At 46.6% G+C, this 20,927-nt stretch overlaps 1 protein-coding gene across 16 annotated transcripts in view; it reads left to right on the top strand.

Moving 5' to 3' along the window:
* The window catches only part of LOC122391271, a 101,074-nt gene that overhangs the window by 28,244 nt on the left and 51,903 nt on the right, over positions 1-20,927 (top strand). For 13 of the 16 annotated variants that reach the window (XM_043385053.1, XM_043385058.1, XM_043385055.1 and 10 more), the window contains 15 exons: positions 2,943-3,072; positions 3,280-3,407; positions 3,583-3,636; positions 3,801-3,930; positions 4,139-4,266; positions 4,442-4,495; positions 4,660-4,789; positions 4,998-5,125; positions 5,323-5,379; positions 5,532-5,661; positions 6,060-6,178; positions 9,548-13,102; positions 13,340-13,384; positions 19,658-19,787; positions 20,548-20,666. In XM_043385053.1, coding sequence (XP_043240988.1) covers positions 2,943-3,072; positions 3,280-3,407; positions 3,583-3,636; positions 3,801-3,930; positions 4,139-4,266; positions 4,442-4,495; positions 4,660-4,789; positions 4,998-5,125; positions 5,323-5,379; positions 5,532-5,661; positions 6,060-6,178; positions 9,548-13,102; positions 13,340-13,384; positions 19,658-19,787; positions 20,548-20,666 — 5,037 coding nt within the window. The remainder of the gene's footprint in view (positions 1-2,942; positions 3,073-3,279; positions 3,408-3,582; positions 3,637-3,800; positions 3,931-4,138; positions 4,267-4,441; positions 4,496-4,659; positions 4,790-4,997; positions 5,126-5,322; positions 5,380-5,531; positions 5,662-6,059; positions 6,179-9,547; positions 13,103-13,339; positions 13,385-19,657; positions 19,788-20,547; positions 20,667-20,927) is intronic. The other 3 variants (XM_043385044.1, XM_043385048.1, XM_043385054.1) reach the window with 3 other exon arrangements.

Here is a 20,927-nt window from a genome sequence, read left to right as displayed (position 1 = left end):
GGGACCTAACTAGATGCTACACACGGGTGCTCTTATGCCTTAACCCGCGCCCTGCTGGGGGGGGGGGGTGTTTGAACACCCCCCCTTGTGGTTTTTCGCGAATATCTCAAAAACGGCGGCGCGGAGCGCCGCCGTTTTTGGTACACCTTATCATACATCAATTCTACACATGTTGTGAAAATTTCAGACCAAGGTCATTCAAGGTCAGGTCACCAGGTCACTTAATGTGACCTCACCTCATAAAAACTTTCAATGTCTGTCATAGCTACACCGAGTGACCGATCGCTTTGAAACTTTCAGCGATTGCTGAGAGCAATAGCATGTACAAAATGTATATCTCAGAATTTTGATATCGATGACCTAAGGTCAGGTCAATTTTGCGACCTCCCCATTATAAGTCAATGGGAGAAAATTGAAATGCGCCTCTTTTGGATGAAAGACATTATAAACACTCCCAAACACCGAATTACAAGTAGTTTAGACACACTGAACTTGAAAATGGTGTCCGTGACCCTTGTTTATGCCCTGAGGTCATCTTAGGTCACGAGTGGTATCTAACAGTTTTTCGCAAATAACTTTTGATAGAGGCATGCTAGAGCGATGAAAACGCCTTAGATGTGTTCAGCTCGACGATACGGATCGACTGATATGCAACATGACCCTTTCCGGTCAGGTCATGACCTTGACCTGAGGTCAAATTTTCAAGTTGACCTTTCAAGGTCAAGTTATAGGTCATTCGATGCGTCTTGACGAGAGGAACATGATGCCGGTAAAAGTAAGCTCGTACAAGGCTTGGGTCAAAAGTTATTGCAGAAAAACTGTTTTCGAAAATATCGGCTATTTTTGCAGTTTTTGCCCCCTGCAGGCAAAACCGTTGACGTTAGGTCAAATCGTGGGCCGTCAGGGAGCAGCCCACGCTGACCGCGTTTCGCCGCGCAGTGGCGGCCAGCGAAGCCTGAGGTCTTGGGGTGCTGTGTTTTATTCCGGTTTTAGTGCAATTAGTTGTCTTATTTTATCTGCCAGTGCCTATTGCCTTCTTGCATTTTACTGTATTGTGCATGACGCTGAATCCTGAAAAACCATGTTATGTGGATGGATTTTAGATCAATACATACATACATACATACATACAAATCTAAGAAAATTACTCAGAAAGGGCGTTAATAGGCGCGGGTTAACCCGCGCCCGGCTGGGGGGTCCTGGATTTCCACGCCCTGCGGGGGGGTGTTTGAACACCCCCCCCTTCTAACTCGGCTCCTGGGCCACGTAGCGATACGCGGAAGGCGGCGCTCGAAAGAGCGTCAAAAATAATGAGGAAATCACTTCGGTCAATTTTTTGGTCAGGTCAAAGGTCAGGTCACCAGAGGTCATTGAAGGCAAAATTTCGCCGATTTCCAGGTCGAATGTCGACAATTTCCAAGAAGCCAACGCATAACTCGGGAACCAATAGAGCTACAGCGCCGCGGAAAAGCGCATTCGATAGCCCTATTAACGCCCTTTCTGAGTAATTCTATCAGATTTGACCTAACGTCAACGGTTTTGCCTGCAGGGGGCAAAAACTGCAAAAATAGCCGATTTTTTCGGAAACAGTTTTTCTGCAATAACTTTTGACCCAAGCCTTGTACGAGCTTACTTTTACCGGCATCGTGTTCCTCTTGTCAAGACGCATCGAATGAACTATAACTTGACCTTGAAAGGTCAACTTGAAAAATTGACCCTAGGTCAAGGTCATGACCTGACCGGAAAGGGTCATGCTGCATATCAGTCGATCCGTATTGTCGAGCTGAACACATCTAAGGCGTTTTCATCGCTCTAGCATGCCTCTATCAAAAGTTATTTGCGAAAAACTGTTAGATACCATTCGTGACCTAAAATGACCTCAGGGCATAAACAGGGGTCACGGACACCATTTTCATGTTCAGTGTGTCTAAACCACTTGTAATTCAGTGTTTGGGAGTGTTTATAATGTCTTTCGTCCAAAAGAGGCGCATTTCAATTTTCTCCCATTGACTTATAATGGGGAGGTCGCAAAATTGACCTGACCTTAGGTCATCGATATCAAAATTCTGAGATATACATTTTGTACATGCTATTGCTCTTAGCAATCGCTGAAAGTTTCAAAGCGATCGGTCACTCGGTGTAGCTATGACAGACATTGAAACTTTTGATGAGGTGAGGCCACTTCAAGTGACCTGGTGACCTGACCTTGAATGACCTTGGTCTGAAATTTTCACAACATGTGTAGAATTGATGTATGATAAGGTGTACCAAAAACGGCGGCGCTCCGCGCCGCTGTTTTTGAGATATTCGCGAAAAACCACAAGGGGGGTGTTCAAACACCCCCCCCCCCAGCAGGGCGCGGGTTAAGTTATGCTCCACTGCTCTTTTTTCGTGACTGAAGTCCTACAAATTTCCCACGAGTAGAAACAATCCAATTCATTTTTATATTCACGGTATTTACTTAGACACACTTACACGTTCACCAACTTCAATATAGTTTTCAGCTTTACCTATCATTTATTAATTGGCGTGAATTGTGAAGAAGGTGTGCATAACGCAACTGAAAGGACGGGATAATTGGGTGCCTGTTACCGTCTTAGCCTTTTTGTTCATCCCGTTTGGCATTGCTATTCCTTTTTTTAACATTAGATCAACCGTCGAACCCAGTCGTTCTAAGTATTGGTGAACAATCTCACATGCATTGTTCAAGATTGGTGAAGAATCCTTCACCAATATAAAACTTTGGTGAAAGGTATTCTTCACCAAAGAGATACGTTGCTACACCTATGCTTGCAGCCTTTTTTGCATCGATCTATAAGAGCATAAACAAATATACTGCAGATGCGTATGGATGCGTAACTTAGGTACTTACTTTGTCCATGTTCGTTGTTCAGTGTACCTATTCACTGTTTGATCACCGTCGCATCTGCCTTCTTTTGCAGATATGCTGAAAATCTCCTATCTGCCATCTTCCTTGAAACTGAACATGAATTCGGTACCCAAAGGCAACTTGAGGAAAGCTCTCAGATGGGTACTACGCAGAGGAAAATACATCGTCATCGAGAAGAATGGGTAATGGCATCACAGAGGCAATGCTAATCGTTTGGAGCATTTCCGTGATTCATTTTATATTTTCCGAAAATTCTGCAGACTATGGATCATGTTCTGCATTTTTTGTCTTTGTTTTTAATTAGTACCGCACTGTTTTTATATTGCACCTTAAATTGCACCATGACAATGACACTGCAAATATTAATAAAACTCGTGTTTGACTTTCAGCCAATATTATTTCCTCGAAGACGACAGCGTGCCGGATGATCAGTTAAAATCATCTCCAGCGGAAGCTGGAGACAATCCGCTGAAGGTCATCACGATCAACAAGTCGATGGTGTTCATACGTACGAGGCGTAAGTAGATGATCTTTTGGTCAAGGTGTTTGCGTATTCCTCCTGTTTCTTCTGTGCTTGCTTCTGTGTATTTGTTTGGTACACTAGATTTATTTGGTTATTGTTTTGTAATGCCATTTGCTGTTCTGCAGATCCATTGTATCTGACGCCTCGCCCTTTATTTTTATATCCGTAGGTTCCAGGCGACGAAGAGGACCGTCTGGTGATGAGGTTGACAGCGTTGATAAAAGTGAGCACATTCTTGCAGCCTTTTTTGTATCGATCTATAAGAGCATAAACAAATATACTGCGGATGCGTATGGCTGCGTAACTTAGGTACTTACTTTGTCCACGTTCGTTGTTCAGTGTACCTATTCACTGTTTGATCACCGCCGCATCTGCCTTCTTTTGCAGATATGCTGAAAATCTCCTATCTGCCATCTTCCTTGAAACTGAACATGAATTCGGTACCCAAAGGCAACTTGAGGAAAGCTCTCAGATGGGTACTACGCAGAGGAAAATACATCGTCATCGAGAAGAATGGGTAAGGGCATCACAGAAGCAATGCTAATCGTTTGGAGCATTTCCGTGATTCATTTTATATTTTGCGACAATTCTGCAGACTATGGATCATGTTCTGCATTTTTTTGTCTTTGTTTTTAATTAGTACCGCACTGTTTTTATATTGCACCTTATATTGCACCATGCCAATGACACTGCAAATATTAATAAAACTCGTGTTTGACTTTCAGCCAATATTATTTCCTCGAAGACGACAGCGTGCCGGATGATCAGTTAAAATCATCTCCAGCGGAAGCTGGAGACAATCCGCTGAAGGTCATCACGATCAACAAGTCGATCGTGTCCAAACGTACAAAGCGTAAGTAGATGATCTTTTGGTCAAGGTGTTTGCGTATTCATCCTGTTTCTTCTGTGCTTGCTTCTGTGTATTTGTTTGGTACACTAGATTTATTTGGTTATTGTTTTGTTATGCCATTTGCTGTTCTGCCGATCCATTGTATCTGACGCCTCGCCCTTTATTTTTATATCCGTAGGTTCCAGGCGACGAAGAGGACCGTCTGGTGATGAGGTTGACAGCGTTGATAAAAGTGAGCACATTCTTGCAGCCTTTTTTGCATCGATCTATAAGAGCATAAACAAATATACTGCAGATGCGTATGGCTGCGTAACTTAGGTGCTTACTTTGTCCATGTTCGTTGTTCAGTGTACCTATTCACTGTTTGATCACCGTCGCATCTGCCTTCTTTTGCAGATATGCTGAAAATCTCCTATCTGCCATCTTCCTTGAAACTGAACATGAATTCGGTACCCAAAGGCAACTTGAGGAAAGCTCTCAGATGGGTACTACGCAGAGGAAAATACATCGTCATCGAGAAGAATGGGTAAGGGCATCACAGAGGCAATGCTAATCGTTTGGAGCATTTCCGTGATTCATTTTATATTTTGCGACAATTCTGCAGACTATGGATCATGTTCTGCATTTTTTTGTCTGCGTTTTTAATTAGTACCGCACTGTTTTTATATTGCACCTTATATTGCACCATGCCAATGACACTGCAAATATTAATAAAACTCGTGTTTGACTTTCAGCCAATATTATTTCCTCGAAGACGACAGCGTGCCGGATGATCAGTTAAAATCATCTCCAACCGAAGCTGGAGACAATCCGCTGAAGGTCATCACTATCAACAAGTCGATGGTGTTCATACGTACGAGGCGTAAGTAGATGATCTTTTGGAATTGAATTGAATTGAATTGAATTGGTCAGGGTGTTTGCGTATTCATCCTGTTTCTTCTGTGCTTGCTTCTGTGTATTTGTTTGGTACACTAGATTTATTTGGTTATTGTTTTGTAATGCCATTTGCTGTTTTGCAGATCCGTTGTATCTGACGCCTCACCTTTTTTATATCCGTAGGTTCCAGGCGACGAAGAGGACCGTCTGGTGATGAGGTTGACATCAGCGTTGATGAAAGTGAGCACCTTTTACAAAAAATTTTCGCGTAGATCTAGGAACGTCGAGGCACATATTGCACATGGCTGTGTCTGCTTTGTTTCCGCACTTTGCTATTTTTCAGTGCAGTGTGCATTCCGCATTTCTGGTAACATTTTTGTTTTACTTTACAGAGACGCTCCCAATCTCCTACTTGCCGTCTTCGTTAACGCTGAACACAGTGTTGCTGCCTTATAATAATTTGAGAACAGTTATCAGATGGGCACTGCATCACAGAATATATAATATCATCGAAAAAGATGGGTGAGTGACCGTAAAAGATGTCTAGTTATGTTTTCCTCGAATATAGAAAAGTAAAAGGTCGAAAGTGATGCATTTGAGTAAGTGAATGTTCGCCCACAGGACATCATCAGACAAGGAATGTTTTGTTGCCATTTGTGCTTACTAAAAATGTCTTATTACTGAACTTATTACTGAAAATGTCGAGTTTTTTTTACATAGAAATCACAACAAAGAATATTTTCTCATAATCTACATATATTTTCAATGTATCCACCCAATGTCCAAATTTTGGAAATTATTCATTTAGTCTGACAAATTAAAATATTAATCGGTTACCATAATATTGTTACACCCGTATCAACCAAACTGGTGGTCACGTTACATCCAAAACGTCGATAAGAGTGGTAATTGCCTTTCAGCAAATACTTCTATTTGGAAGACGGTGATATACCTGAAGAACAAGAGAAGTTATCAGCAACGGAAGCTGGAGATAATCCGTTGAAGGTCATCACGTTGAGCAAATCAATGGTTATTAACAGTACGTTTATCTTTATATACCTACTAAGAAATATCTATAAAACTATTAAAGCACCATTTCAATCTTACGAAAATACCTTAAAAGTAAAACTGCTTTGCATTTAAATTATATCGTGATACCATAATCGATGTTTTTAAACCCTCGCCGGCACAGGGGGGGGGGGGTTGATGCAAACCCTCCTAAGGTTTTTCGCAAATAACTCGCGTAAACAGCGGCGGATCGCGACGAAACTTTCAGTACCCTCGCATTGATTAATTTTACACCTACCCTGAAAATTTCATGACCCTGACCCAAATGACCTTTGACCTGTGACCTCTTTTCCGAGACCATGTTTGGCCGGAATCGCGATTCGGCGTATGTCGGCTCGCATTAGCCGCGCGTTTGCAAGCTTTTCGTGGTTTCAAACGTTCAAACATGTGATTTGATGTTGCTCCCATACATTATGGTGGGTTTCAAGGTCACCTGAAGGTCAGGTCAGGTCATTGACCTTTGGTAACCTCTGGTGACCATGGTTCACTTTTTCGAGTTTTACATGTTTCTAGGCTAGTTTTTGGAGTTGAATTCGAATTTAGCAACCATTTAAATATTTACGAAGTAGTTTTGGTGCCTTCGTAACATGTTACGAAGCTGTCAGAGTCGGTTGACACGTATTACGAATACCCGTCACAACCCCTACCGGTTGACCTGACCTGACCTGACCCGACCCGGTCTAAATGCTTCAAGACATCATCTCTGATCAAAACTAACACGGTATTCGTGATCAGCACCCCGGAAAACCACATAGCAGCCACACCTTACGACTTTCTAACAGGTCCCGATTTTCCCGGTTTTCGGGTCATTGACCTGACCTGGAAGGTCACCCGATGACCTAGGTCCTTAAAATTGGGTATCATCGGCTTCCTCTTGTGACGGGCAACACGCTCGTTTTTCCGCAAAGCTCTAGCTCGATCAGGGGCCAAACGCGAGGGGGGTCGTACCAACCCCCCCCCCTTTCTGCCGTCGAAGGACGCAAAATGGCCTGTGCCGGCGAGGGTTTTGTGACTTGTTCAAAGGACGCCATCGAAGTATCTAGGCTGGTGGCGAAAAATTGTCTAGGAACGATTGGGATATCACGTTAAACGAGGGCGAGCATTATTGCATGCCACATTTTTTAAACTTATATCAAATCTAAACCATGTTTGAGTTTTTTATTTCCTTTATGATGCTTTGTTTTGCAGAGTGTTTGTATGATTTTCTGTTTGACGGTGCTGGCAATTCTTACTTCACCCGTGCTGCTCTGCAAAGACGATAGATACCTTCTTCCTGCCGTCTTCATCGAATTAAACACGATTACGGTGCCTACAGGAACCTTGAAACAAGCCATCAAATGGCTTTCCTTTCGGGGAAAATACATTTTCATCGAGAAGAATGGGTAAATGCACTTCACATAGCATATTAAATCTAGTCTTCAATATTTCCGCGGTTATGGTATCGCTTCATTTTACAATTGTATGTAGGTACCGTACTTTTTATGTCACTGCCATTTATAGTAAAATGAGGATTAAACTGAGCATTGGACCTAAACGTCTAAGCTTATCACAAGGAAGTTCTTGACGGGAAATTCTACTTCATATTTGCAAAGTTCTTTGAATTAGCATTAAAATCCAATCGAATTATTTCCAATCATTCAAATGAACATTTCAAACATGAAGTATACAACGATTCTTATTTGCCGTTATACGAAAGAAATGATAAATTTTCTGTCAAATACCTTTGTGATACACTAATCAAAACTAACTTTTAGGTTCAATGCTCAAGTTTTATCTTCATTTTACTTTGAAGAGCAGTGACATCAAAGGGAGGGTAGATCTGATTACGAGCGAGCGAGCGCAGCGAGCGAAGTGAGTCTTTTCAATATAACGGAAAAATCTCAGTATGAGCGGCCCGGCCCGGCCCGGCCTGTAACGCTTTTGAGAGGCTTATATCTCAGCAACCGCTGGACCGATTGGCCTGCGGTCTTTTTTGTTGGGTAGCCCCATCCCTTCTACCCCGTAATTGACTACTTTTGATACATCTCAGTGACCGTCGTGGCACGTGCCACGTGAAAAGTCAAGGGTGTTCAAGCTGTTTTGCAAAAGTAGTGATTTTGAGAGGCTCATATCTCAGCAGCCGCTTGGGCGATTGACTTGCGGTAATTTTAGTAGAGTAGCAGCATCCCTTCTACCCAAAATAGGATACTCTCGATGCATGTGGGTCATCCCCAGTGCACGTGCAAAATACAACAATAAGAGGTGCCAAATTTGTTCCCATTTCAGTAACTCGGTAATTACTGGGGAGATTTCGCTGAAACTTGGCATACAGGTAGGCACCCACCAGGCAATGCATTCCCATGTGTTGCGGTTAGGGTGCTACTGCACGTGCGCACGTGCAGGGGACGTTTCCAGATCTCGAGAACGGCTGGGCCGATTACGCTCAAATTTGGTACACGGCTGGGGACCAGTTAGTAGGATGCCGTGCAAAAGTCATTTTGGACCCCGTTTGCACGTGCGCACGTGCAGAATGCCGCTTCCAGATCTCAGGAACGGCTGGGCCGATTGCGTTCAAATTTGGCACACCGCTAGCGACCAGTTAGAAGGGTGCTTTGCGCAAGCCCGTTGGAAGCACCCTCTCGCCCTTCCGCACGTGCAGGGCTCACTATCTCGCTCGCTCGTTCTTCGCCCAAAAGGCGCTTTACTGGTTTTAAAATGAAAAGATACATTAACCGTGGACATATTAGAGACTAGGTATAATGTTCTATGTGAAGTGCACTTACCCTTCCTACTAAGTGACATTTAATTTTAGCTGAAAAAAAAATTCATTTGATGGCTTGTTTCAAGGTTCTTGTAGGCACCGTAATCGTGTTTAAATTCGATGAAGACGAACAGGAAGGAGGCATCTATCGTCTTTGCAAAGCAGCACGGGTGAGGTAAGAATTGCCAGCACCGTGAAACAGAAAATCATGCAAACACTCTGCAAAACAAAGCATCTAAAAAATAAACAAATGCCCAAACAAGGTTCAAATTTGATATAAGTTTGAAAAACGTGGCTTGCAAGAATATTCACCCTCGTTTAACGTGATATCCTTATCTTCCCCATATAATTTTATCCCGTCACCTGTCGAGGTCCTTCGACGGTTACCTGTGAAGAATGAGAACTTAGGAAAACATCAATTATGAGACCACGAACGAGTTAAATTAAGAACTAAGTATCTTTACGGTTCAATAGCTTTAAGATTTAACTAATGCTTCAATAGATTTATTTCTTTCACCACTTTTACTTCAATATTATGATAATACCATTACTTTGCATCAATTGGTCTGGCATCAAGTGATCTGAGAATTTTGTTCACAGGCATTTCTGATGATAAAAAGCGACCGGAACTTCAACCAGCAAGTGAGACAGATCAGCCCGAAGACAATCAGGCGGGAAGTGAAGACCAGCCCGAGGATCCGGGAAAGTCCCTATCAAAGAGCCTTCTGGAACCAGAACCTCAGCCTGAACAACAGCTGGATACTCCGCAAGAGGAAGAGTCACAGTCAGACACTCAGCCAGAGGCACAGCCGGAGGCTCAGCCAGAGACTCAACCAGATGCTCAGTCAGAGGTGCAGCCTGAGGAACAACCGGAGGCTCAGCCAGAGCAGCCGGAGGCGCAGCCAGAGGCTCAGCAGGAGACCGAGCCAGAGACTCAGCCAGAGGCTCAGCCAGATGTTCAGCCTGAGGAACAGGCTAAACCTGAGGAGCAGCCAGAGGCCCAACCGGAAGATTTGCTAGAGGCCCAGCCGGACGCTCAGCCACAGACCGAGCCTGAGATTCAGTCGGAGGTACAGCCAGAGACTCAGCCAGATTCTCAGCCAGAGGCGCAGCCTGAGGAACAGCCAGACACCCAACCGGAGGATCTGCCGGAGGAACGGCCAGAGGTCCAACCGCAGGCTCAGTCAGAGATCCAACCAGAGGCTAAGTCAGAGACCCAGCAAGAAGCCCAGCCAGAGATCCGGCCGGAAGTGGCGTCTGAGGAACAGCCGGATGCTCAGCCAGAAGCTCAACCAGATACCAAGGTGGAGACTCAACCAGAATCTCAGCCAGAGCAACAGCCAGAGGCGAGGCCTGAAGAACAGCCAGATTCACGACCGGAGTCGCAGTCAGAAACTCAGCCAGGGGAACAGCCAGAGGCTCAACCAGATGCCGAGCCGAAGGTGGAGCCAGAGACGGAATTAGAGGCGCAGCCAGAGGCCCAGCCTCAGCAACAGCCGGAGGCACAGCCAGGGGCCCAGCCAGATGCCGAGCCCGAGACTCAACCAGAATCTCAGCAAGAGGAGCAGCCAGATGCCCAACCGGAGGCGCAGCCAGAGGCTCAGCCAGATGCCGAGCCCGAGACTCAACCAGAATCTCAGCAAGAGGAGCAGTCAGATTCCCAACCGGAGGCGCAGCCAGAGGCTCAGCCAGATGCCGAGCCCGAGACTCAACCAGAATCTCAGCAAGAGGAGCAGCCAGATTCCCAACCGGAGGCGCAGCCAGAGGCTGAGCCAGATGCCGAGCCCGAGACTCAACCAGAATCTCAGCAAGAGGAGCAGCCAGAGACCCAACCGGAGACGCAGCCAGAGGCTCAGCTAGAGGAGCAGCCAGAGGCTCAGACCGAGGAGCAGCCGGAACCCCAACCGGAGGCACAGCCAGATACTCAGCCAGAGACCCAGCCGGAGGAACAGCCAGAGGCACAACCTGAGGAACAGCCGGAAGCCCAACCAGATGCCCAGCCAGAGGCTCAGCCAGAGGCTCATCCAGATGCCGAGCCAAAGCCTCTACCAGAATCTCCGCAAGAGGAGAAGCCAGAAACGGAGCCTGAGGAAAAGACGGAGGCCCAACCGGAGACGCAGCCAGAGGCTCAGCCCGAGGAACAGCCGAATGCCCAACCGGAGGCACAACCAGAGGCACAGCCAGAGGCTCAGCCAGAGGCCCAGCCAGATGCCCAGTCAGCGGCCCAGCCAGATGCCAAGCCAGAGACTCTACCAGAATCTCAGCAAGAGGAGCAGCCAGAAGCGGAGCCTGAGGAACAGCCAGAGGCCCAGCCGGAGACGCAACCGGAAGTCCAACCGGAAGCGGAGCCAGAGGCTGAGCCAAAGGTTCAATCAGAATCTCAACCAGAGGAGCAACCAGAGGCACAACCTGAGGAACAGCCAGATGATCAAACAGAGGCCCAGCCGGAGACTCAGCCAGAATCTCGGCCAGAGGATCAGACAGAGAAGCAGCCTGAGGCTCAGCCAGAGGAACAGCCAGAACCCCAACCGGAGGCACAACCAGAGCCTCAGCCAGAGGCCCAACCAAATGCCGTGTCAGAGACGCAAGAATCTCAGAAAGAGGAGCAGCCAGAAGTGGAGCCTGAGGAGCAGCCAGAGGCGCAGCCTGAGGAACAGACAGAGGATCAACCAGAGGCACAGCCGGATAATCAGCCAGAATCTCGGCCAGAGGAGCAGACAGAGGAGCAGCCAACTGAACAGCCGGAAACCAAGCCAGATGCCCAGCCAGAGGCTCAGCCAGAGGCCCAGCCAGATGCCGAGCCAAAGACCCAGCCAGAATCTCAGCAAGAAGAGCAGCCAGAGGCGCAACCTGAGGAACAGCCACAGGCCCAGCCGGAGACGCAGCCAGAGGCTCAGCTAGAGAAGCAGCCAGAGGAGCAGTCAGAGGCTCAATCAGAGGAACAGCCGGAAGCCCAACCAGATGTCGCGCCAGAGGCTCAGCCAGAGGCCCAGCCAGATGCCGAGCCAGAGACTCTACCAGAATCTCAGCAAGAGGAGCAGCCAGAAGCTGAGCCTGAGAAACAGCCAGAGACCCAACCGGAGACACGGCCGGAGGCTCAGCTAGAGAAGCAGCCAGAGGCTCAGCCCGAGGAACAGCCGGAAGCCCAACCGCAGGCACAGCCAGAGGCTCAGCCAGAGGCTCAGCCAGAGGCTCAGCCAGAGGCCCAGCCAGATGCCGAGCCAGAGACTCTACCAGAATCTCAGCAAAAGGAGCAGCCAGAAGCGGAGCCTGAGGAACAGCCAGAGGCTCAACCGGAAGCGCAGCCAAAGGCTGAGCCTGAAGTTCAGCCAGAATCTCAACCAGAGGAACAACCAGAGGCACAGCCTGAGGAACAGCCAGAGGTTCAACAAGAGGCACAGCCGGAGACTCAACTAGAATCCCAGTCAGATGAGCAGACAGAGAAGCAGCCAGAGGCTCAGCCAGAGGAACAGCCGGAAGCCCAACCAGATGCCCAGCCAGAGGCCCAGCCAGATGCCGAGCCAGAGACTCTACCAGAATCTCAGCAAGAGGAGCAGCCAGAAACGGAGCCTGAGGAACAGCCAGAGGTCCAACCGGAGACGCAGCCGGAAGCCCAACCGGAAGCGCAGCCAGAGGCTGAGCCTGAGGTTCAGCCAGAATCTCAACCAGAAGAACAACCAGAGGCACAGCCTGAGGAACAGACAGAGGTTCAACAAGAGGCACAGCCGGAAACTCAGCCAGAATCTCATCTTGAGGAGCAGACAGAGAAGCAGCCAGAGGCTCAGCCCGAGGAACAGCCGGAACCCCAACCAGAGGCACAGCCAGAGGCTCAGCCAGAGGCCCAGCCGGAGGAACAGCCAGAGGTTCAACCAGAGGCCCAGCCGGAAACTCAGCCAGAATCTCAGCCAGAGAAGCTGACAGAGAAGCAGCCTGAGGCTCAGCCAGAGGGTCAACTGGATACAGAGCCAGAGACTCAACCAGAATCCCAGTCAGAAGAACAGCCAGAGGCTCAATTACAGGCACAGCCGAAGGCTCAACCAGAATCTCAGCCAGAGGAGCAGTCAGAGGAGCAGCCTGCGGTTCAGTCAGAGGAACAGCCAGAGGCGCAGCCGGGAAGTCAGCCGGAGGTTTCGTCAAACCCAGTGGAAGGTAATGGTAAGACTAGGCATTATGTTTTAGTGTCCCTGTAATTGTCCCAATAATCAGTCCTGGATTATTGTATGAATGATTATATAAATAAATAAATAAATAAATAAATAAATATATATATTATACATATACTTTTAATTCGCCATTTGTCTTTTACGTATGACAGATATCCGACAAACGTCCCTCAGCATTTTAGTCCACTGATTATGAACAAACTGCAGTTAACAAATGTTTCCTCCTCAGTCACATATGCCAAGAGTGTACTGGAGCCTGCTTCAAGCTCATCAGGTAAGATTTTTGTGTATACGGCACCCCTAGATATTTACGAAAATAAATGGTGAGGGGCTCTTTGTATTCGAAGTTCTTCGTAACTTCGAATATTGTTTAACCCGCGCACCGACGGGGGGGGGGGGCGGTTATCCGCCCCCCCTGAGGTTTTTCGTGAATAGCGGGAAAACCGCGGAGCGTAGCGCTGTGAAATTTAGTACGACTATTTGCTCGTCAATTTTACACATGGTGTGCAAGTTTGAACCTCCTAACTTTCGAGGTCAGGTCACCAGGTCACTTCAAATGACCCAACCTCAAGTCACCTTTTTGCAACTTTGTCACCGTGTCAGAGCTACAGTAGATGACGGAGGCCTTTTAAAGTCGCAGGATGTTCTTAGGTCATTTGTAGCTACAATTTGTAAATCTCGGAATTTTGATATCGATGACCTAAGGTCAGGTCAATTTCTCGACCTCCCCATTATAAGTCAATGGGGGGAAAATCAACTCCCTGTTTTTACCACTAAAACGCGTCGGAATGGCCCCATATACCATACATGACTTTCTATATGATCAACCTTCACTACCTTGAGGTCTGTTTTGCTGTTGGCCAGCTGTAAGGTCATGTGACGTCATCAAAGGTCACCGAAGGTTTTTTGCCAATAACTCCTTACAGGAACAAGATACAGCCGCGCGGATGATCTCATTGTGTTCAGCTCGTCAAGGCAAATCGAATGATATACATAATGACCTCGAGGTCACGTGGCCTGAGTTCAACCTTTGACCTTGACCTTTAGAGGTCAACATATATATGATTCGATGCGGATTGACGAGAGGATCACGACGATGCCCTTAGTTTGTTCCTAGCTTGACCAATTCGAAAGTTATTGGAGAAAAACTTTATCCATAGCTAGCGCCGCCATTTTGACTTTTGTGACCCCTGTGACGTCATCTTTGATCTGACCCGAAAACGACCTACATAAAAATTGTAGACCTTGTCCGTGCGCACCTCATGCCGTTTACCGCTTGTCGCTATCTTGCTTCGTTCTGGAGATCTCAGGGGGAGGGGGCGGTCATCCGCCCCCCCCCCCATCAGTACGAAGTTGGCGCAGACCCCCGTCGGTGCGCGCCGCGCGGGTTAAAGGGACTATCCCACCTTTAACATGGGATTTGAGTTGAGATAGCCAAGTTTGCGGCGAGGTTCAGAAACCACTATCTATCTAGGTTGCAACCCCCGCGGCCTCTTGGTGTTGAAGAAATTCGTTCCTTTCATTTTAAAATGAGCCTTGTACAAGGCCCTATCTTCAACATGGAGCGACCGTTAGTGTGACGTCACCTCGTTTAGTCATTCTGATTTAAATGGGTTTGTTCGTTGAAAAATCGCTTAAAACTTGGTCTGAACTTTGTTGTGGTGCCTACAGAGTAAAAAGAATCAGCTTTATGACAGTAATGTGGCCTGGGGGAAGGAGATAATTTTGGGCTGTGACGTCACATATTTGAAAGTTTGTGTTTGGAATATGGGAAGCCTAAGATGTTTAATGAAAAATAAATGCCAGAACCGTGTTCCTGGTCATCCAATCTATAAAGTCGGGCACAATTTAACTGGTTTTAACAACATTTTAGAAGGTGGGATAGTCCCTTTAAGCAACTATCGTTTGTTTCTTCTGAATTTATTTTTAATGTTTGTTTATTTTTTTTCAAAATATTATTTATTTCTGAATTTCTATCTAATTTTACACCAAACCACTTCTACGCCATTGAATTATAAGTGTCTTGACACTTAGGGGAAGGAGGGTGAATTGCGCCACCTTAAGGAAAAAACGCTAATTGTAAGAAAACCGCTGGAGATATAAGCATGCACTGGTAACCACTTCAAAGAGGAACTCATTAGCTACGATTTAAGAGCCTCCCGATCAATTAAGAATGTTTCGTGTGCTTCCGACAGCTGCTTTTCAGAAACATGCAAAAGGGCGCATTTACCGACAACTGCTGTAAATTGCGCCAGGGGGATGGCGTAATTAGAATCCAATTGCGCCCTATACTTAACCCTCGCCGGCCGAGGGGGGGGGGGGGCGGGTGCCGCCCCCCCATAGGTTTTTTTCGCGATAGCTCCGAACACGCTGTCGATAGAGAGCTGAAACTTGGCATACCTGACCTTTGATCCAAGCCGCATCTTTTGACACCAACCGCATTTTTGGGTCAGGTCAGGTCACTGACCTATGACGTCATAAGTGAACCTCTGCACGGTCTTCAGATGTCGCAACTTCGCAACGCCCTCACTGCCAGAGGAGATGTCACAGGGAAATGAAACTTGCAGGATCTAGTATCCATTATGAGTCTCACAATTTGTATATCTCGGATTTTTCCTAAAGGTCATATGAGGTCAGGTCATTTTCGTGACCTGGCCATTATAAGTCAATGGGGAAAAATTAAAACTGCTATTCTGGCGCCGGAAACGATCTCCAACTATCTCAAGCACACAGAATCGTGATTTGATGCACTCCTTGCAAGGTTTGCAAGGTTAGATGCGTCACTTTTGCAATATTGACCTTCCGTGACGTCATTTATGACGTCATCAAGGTCATATTAGTTTTTCGTCAATAACTCCCGATCAAATTGAGCTAGCGAGTCGGGAAAGCCACCAATGGACTCAGAAAGACCTGCCGAATCGAATGATATGCGACATGACCTCTTTCGACCAACTTCGTGACCTGGGGGTGCTGACCTGACCTTGACCTGAGGTCAACACCCTAAGTTGACCTGACCCGAACAAAAAGTATATCATTCGACGCGCCTGAGCAAGGCGAACACGATGCTGCCAAAATCGCGGCTCTGCGGCCGTTTTTTGCGAAGTTATTCACCAAAAACTGAACCGTACCCTGGGGCACTTGACCTGACCTCAGAGGTCACCGGTTGACCTAGGACCTTAAAATCGGGTACCAATCTCTGCGTCTCGTAACGGCGCACACGCTCGTTTTTTCCGCGACGCGCTAGCTCCACCAGGGGCGAAACGGCGAGGGGGGGGGTCGTACCCGCCCCCCCCCCCCCTCGGCCGGCGCGTATGTAGAAAACCAATAGGTCCGGCGAGGGTTAAACATGGCTAAGCGAATGAGACGGAATGCATACACCCCGGCAGTGTAATGTCATTGCGGCTTACTTAAACATTTACAGGGTGGACCAAAAAGGATGGAAACATTTTAAACTCGTATAAAACATGTATCATTGCATGCATGTGACTGGGAATGATACCAAACAAGAGTACATTTCGTGGACATTCATAATGGCATCACTCTCATATGCTTTCTCTCGTTTTCAGTCTCTCACAGCAGATGTTCGAAATGACCACCTTCGCCAGACAGGCACAGAGCGATCAGCCTGGCTGCTGACACGATAGCCCGCTTGTATGGCTCACACAGCCTTGCTGATCGCTCTCTTCAGTTCAGAGGCTTTCTGAACCATCCTTGTAGACCTGGTCCCTGAGATGACCCCACAGTAAAACATCCATAGGGGTCAGGTCGGATGAGTAGGTAGGCCAGTTCCGACTGGCACCGCGGGATATCAGCCGGTCACCGAAGTGGTTTTCGATGCACTTGAGCGTTGTTTTTGCGATGTGAGGAGGCGCACCGTCTCGCTGGAACCACATAAGGTCTATGATGAGGCTGCCATGCTTCGTTTGGACTCGCTCTCAGAACTTTCTCGGCGCCGCCTGGTATGCGCTGTTGATTGACGGTCACAGTGTCGCCGCTCCCTTCCTCGAACAAAGGTGGACCCACAATTCCTTTTCCGCTGAGGGCACACCATTTCGGTGACCTTGCTGCTGTGCAGTGACTTCTTTATCATCTCATCTCAAGGGCCAGGTCTACAAGGAAGGTCTCTGTGATCTGAAGAGAGCGATCACCAAGACTGTGTGAGCCATACCAGCGAACATGTGTCGTCGGGCTATCGCGTCAGCCACCAGACCGGCCGCTCTGTGCCTGTCTCGCGAAAGTAGTCTCTTCGAACATTTGCTGTGAGAGACTGAAAACGAGAGAAAGCAGATGAGAGTGATGCCGTTATGAATTTCCACGAAATGTACTCTCGTTTGGTACCATTTCCAGTCACATGCATGCAATACTGCATGTTTTATGCGAGTTCAAAATGTTTCCATCCTTTTTGGTCCACCCTGTATAATGTTAATCAGGCTGGATAAATAATAAATGTAGGTATAAATAGCGATGTTTTTTGCCCAGGTAAATAACTTTACATGTGTCCGTATGTTTGGTTTTATGTAACAGACTAGATATATGTGAAAGTATGGTTAAATTTTCAATCGTTTCTCTCAAAATTATTAATTTTTATCGTTTCGACAACTTGTTGACATCAGTTTTTACTTTTTGATCATAGCTGTCACCTCTCACGCCCGAGTCCATATTGAAAATGCCGTATTTTGTCAATTACACCACAAGTTGGCAACCTAAATGGCAGCTGCATTATAAGTTTGACGAGAGAAATAATTTGCGGACTGGCGACAGCGGGCTGCTCCCCTGCCTGGCATTAAACTCCTTCTTTATTGCAATCAGATAATGGTGCATTCATACTGTCGTGATACAATAGCTACACCATTATTCTATTTGCGCCCCCATGGCGCAATTGCCATGGGCGCAATTAGAATTGAGGTACTTTTTAATAAAAGCGTAGAAGTTGTCATAAATATGCTGAAGGTAGTTTACTGTTTAAGTGAAATATAATGAAAAAATGGGCTTTCTTTCTAAATACCACTCTGAAAATCACACACGTATCACAGATTTTTATAGCCAACGGTTCAAAATACTGCAAAAAAGCTAAGAAAACGCCGTAATATCTTTGATGGCGTAACTGAGCCCTGCTGATTGCCTTCGTCGGAGAGCTTGGGCCATAAAATGAACTATCAGGTGGTGAAAATATTGTTTTCGAACACAAAATTATAAACATGCCATTGAATTCGTGGGAATGTTGGTGGGCGCAATTGGTTAGGAGGGCGCAATACACCCACTTTCCCCTAAGTGTGGTGCGTAAAGACACACTCCGGATCAGCCATAGGCGGCGGAACGGGGAGGGCACCGGGGCACCGTGCCCCCCTTTGATTTGGGAGTTTTAACATTAGCCCTATGGGCGTTGCATGGAAAGAATGGGCCCAAAAGTCGGGAGTGCCCCCCCCCCCCCTTAACCCTCGGCGGCACAGGGGGGTGATGCAACCCCCCCTAAGGTTTTTCGCGAATAACTCGCGTAAAAAGCGGCCGATCGCGACGAAACTTTTAGTACCATCGCATTGATCAATTTTGCACCAACCCTGAAAATTTCATGACCCTGACCTAAATGAACTTTGACCTGTGACCTCTTTTCCAAGACCAAGTTTGGCCGGAATCGCGATTTGGCGTATTTTGGCTCGCATTAGCCGCGCGTTTGCAAGCTTTTCGTGGTTTCAAACGTTCAAACATGTGATTTGATGTTGCTCCCATACATTAGATTGGGTTTCAAGGTCATCTGAAGGTCAGGTCAGGTCGTTGACCTTTGGTGACCTCGGGTGACCTCGGTTCACTTTTTCGAGTTTTACATGTTTCTAGGCTAGTTTTTGAACCTGAAATCGAATTTAGCAGCCATTTGAACATTTACGAAGTAGTTTTGGTGCCTTCGTAACATTTTACGAAGCTGTCAGAGGCGGTTGACACGTATTACGAATACCCGTCACAACCTCTGCCGGTTGACCTGACCTGACCGGACCCGACCTGGTCTAAATGCTTAAAGACATCATCTCTGATCAAAACTAACACGATATTCGTGATCAGCACCCCGGACAACCCCATAGCAGCCACACTTTACGACTTTCTAACAGGTCCCGATTTTCCCGGTTTTCGGGTCATTGACCTGACCTGGAAGGTCACCCAGTGGCGGATCCAGGGGGGGGGGGGCAAAATTGGCATTTTCCCCCCCAAACGGCATGATTTTAACATTACGCCTATGGACGATGCATGGAAAGAATCGATAAATTGTTATGGTTGACCTAGGACCCCGATGACCTAGGACCTTAAAATTGGGTATCATCGGCTTCCTCTCGTGACGGGCAACACGCTCGTTGTTTTCCGCGAAGCTCTAGCTCGATCAGGGGCCAAACGCGAGGGGGGGTCGTACCAGCCCCCCTCCCCCTTGTGCCGTCGAAGGACGCAAAATGGCCTGTGCCGGCGAGGGTTAATTTAGGGTGTTCCGCCGCTACTGGGATCAGCCACAGTTCCATAGTATGCATGCAATACCAATGATCATCTCTAATTTCACGTTTTACAGAGAGGCTACAAATTTTCTTCCTACCGTCTTCGTCTAAGCTCAAGATGGTCTCGGTGCCTAGGAAGACTTTGGGAAAGGCTATAAAATGGGTTCTTCAAAAAGGAAAATACAATATCATCGAAAAGAACGGGTAAGGAAAATACATAAAAAACGCCTAATCATTTTTCGTTGAACTGCAGTTGTAACGCCTGTCGACTGTCTTACTATATAGTAGCTAAATATACTAAGAATAACTGGTGCTGGTTTCAGTTCACCGTTTTTGTGCAAACAACTGACTCTTACAATTTTTACGAATAACTCGCACTTAAAGCGGTCGATCGCGACGATACTTTTATAACCTCGAGTTAATCAGTTTCACACTTACCCTAAAAACTTAATGACATTGACCCAAATAACCTTTGACATGTGACCTGTTTCTTGAGACCATTTTTGGCCAAAATCGTGATTCGGCGTATGTTGGCTCACATTCTCCACCCTTTTTCAGTTTTTTTTTGTGAACGCTTAAAGTCAAACATGTGACATGACGCTGGTCCATGTATTATGGTGGGTGTGAAGGTCACGTGAAAGGTGTTGGTCCGTGGTGTCATTTGCAACACTAACACTGTCGTGGTGTCCCCGGCACCAGGGCTCACAGCCACCCATTGAACCATTCGGACAAAATTTCTCGAACAAGTCATAATTCATGCATGCATATAAAACATAGCACTGTATAGCATTAGCAACCGTATTTATGGTGGGTATGCAGTCCATTGTTTTTAGTTCAACTGTTGTTTGCGACTGCTCTTTGAAACGGAACTCATTATAGTTATGTGTGAATTATTTGCTCAATATTTGCGCAGTTTTAAAGCTATTGTAAGAGTGGCTTGTTGATACATGACCTTGTGTTTCAGGCAATACTTTTATTTGGAAGACGATACCGTGCCGGAAGGTCAAGAGGAGTCATCGCCAACGGAAGCCGGAGACAATCCGTTGAAGGTCATCAAGTTAAACAAATCGATGTTGACAAGACGTACGTGCAATGGATCTTCCTTATGTTAGGTGTTTTCTTGTTTATAGCTGTGTAGTTAATAAAAAATAGCATTAGAGGAGTTGAGATAAACAACTGTTAACTTTGAAAACATTCGTCATTTGTATGGGCTGCTTGGATCTCGCTTACTTGTGTATACCTACTCGGTGCAGTTAAAAAAGCTAAGAAATCCAAGGTTCTGTTTGCGACACTACCTATGTAATTTTATTGGTTAAACGGATCGATTCAGGTGGCAATTGCGGC

The sequence above is a fragment of the Amphibalanus amphitrite genome, unplaced genomic scaffold, assembly GCF_019059575.1.
Source record: "Amphibalanus amphitrite isolate SeventyFive unplaced genomic scaffold, NRLGWU_Aamphi_draft 000428F_arrow, whole genome shotgun sequence".
Classification (NCBI taxonomy): Eukaryota; Metazoa; Arthropoda; class Thecostraca; order Balanomorpha; family Balanidae; genus Amphibalanus; species Amphibalanus amphitrite.
The sequence above is the reverse complement of the archived record's forward strand: the minus strand, read 5'-3'. Positions and strand labels throughout refer to the sequence as shown.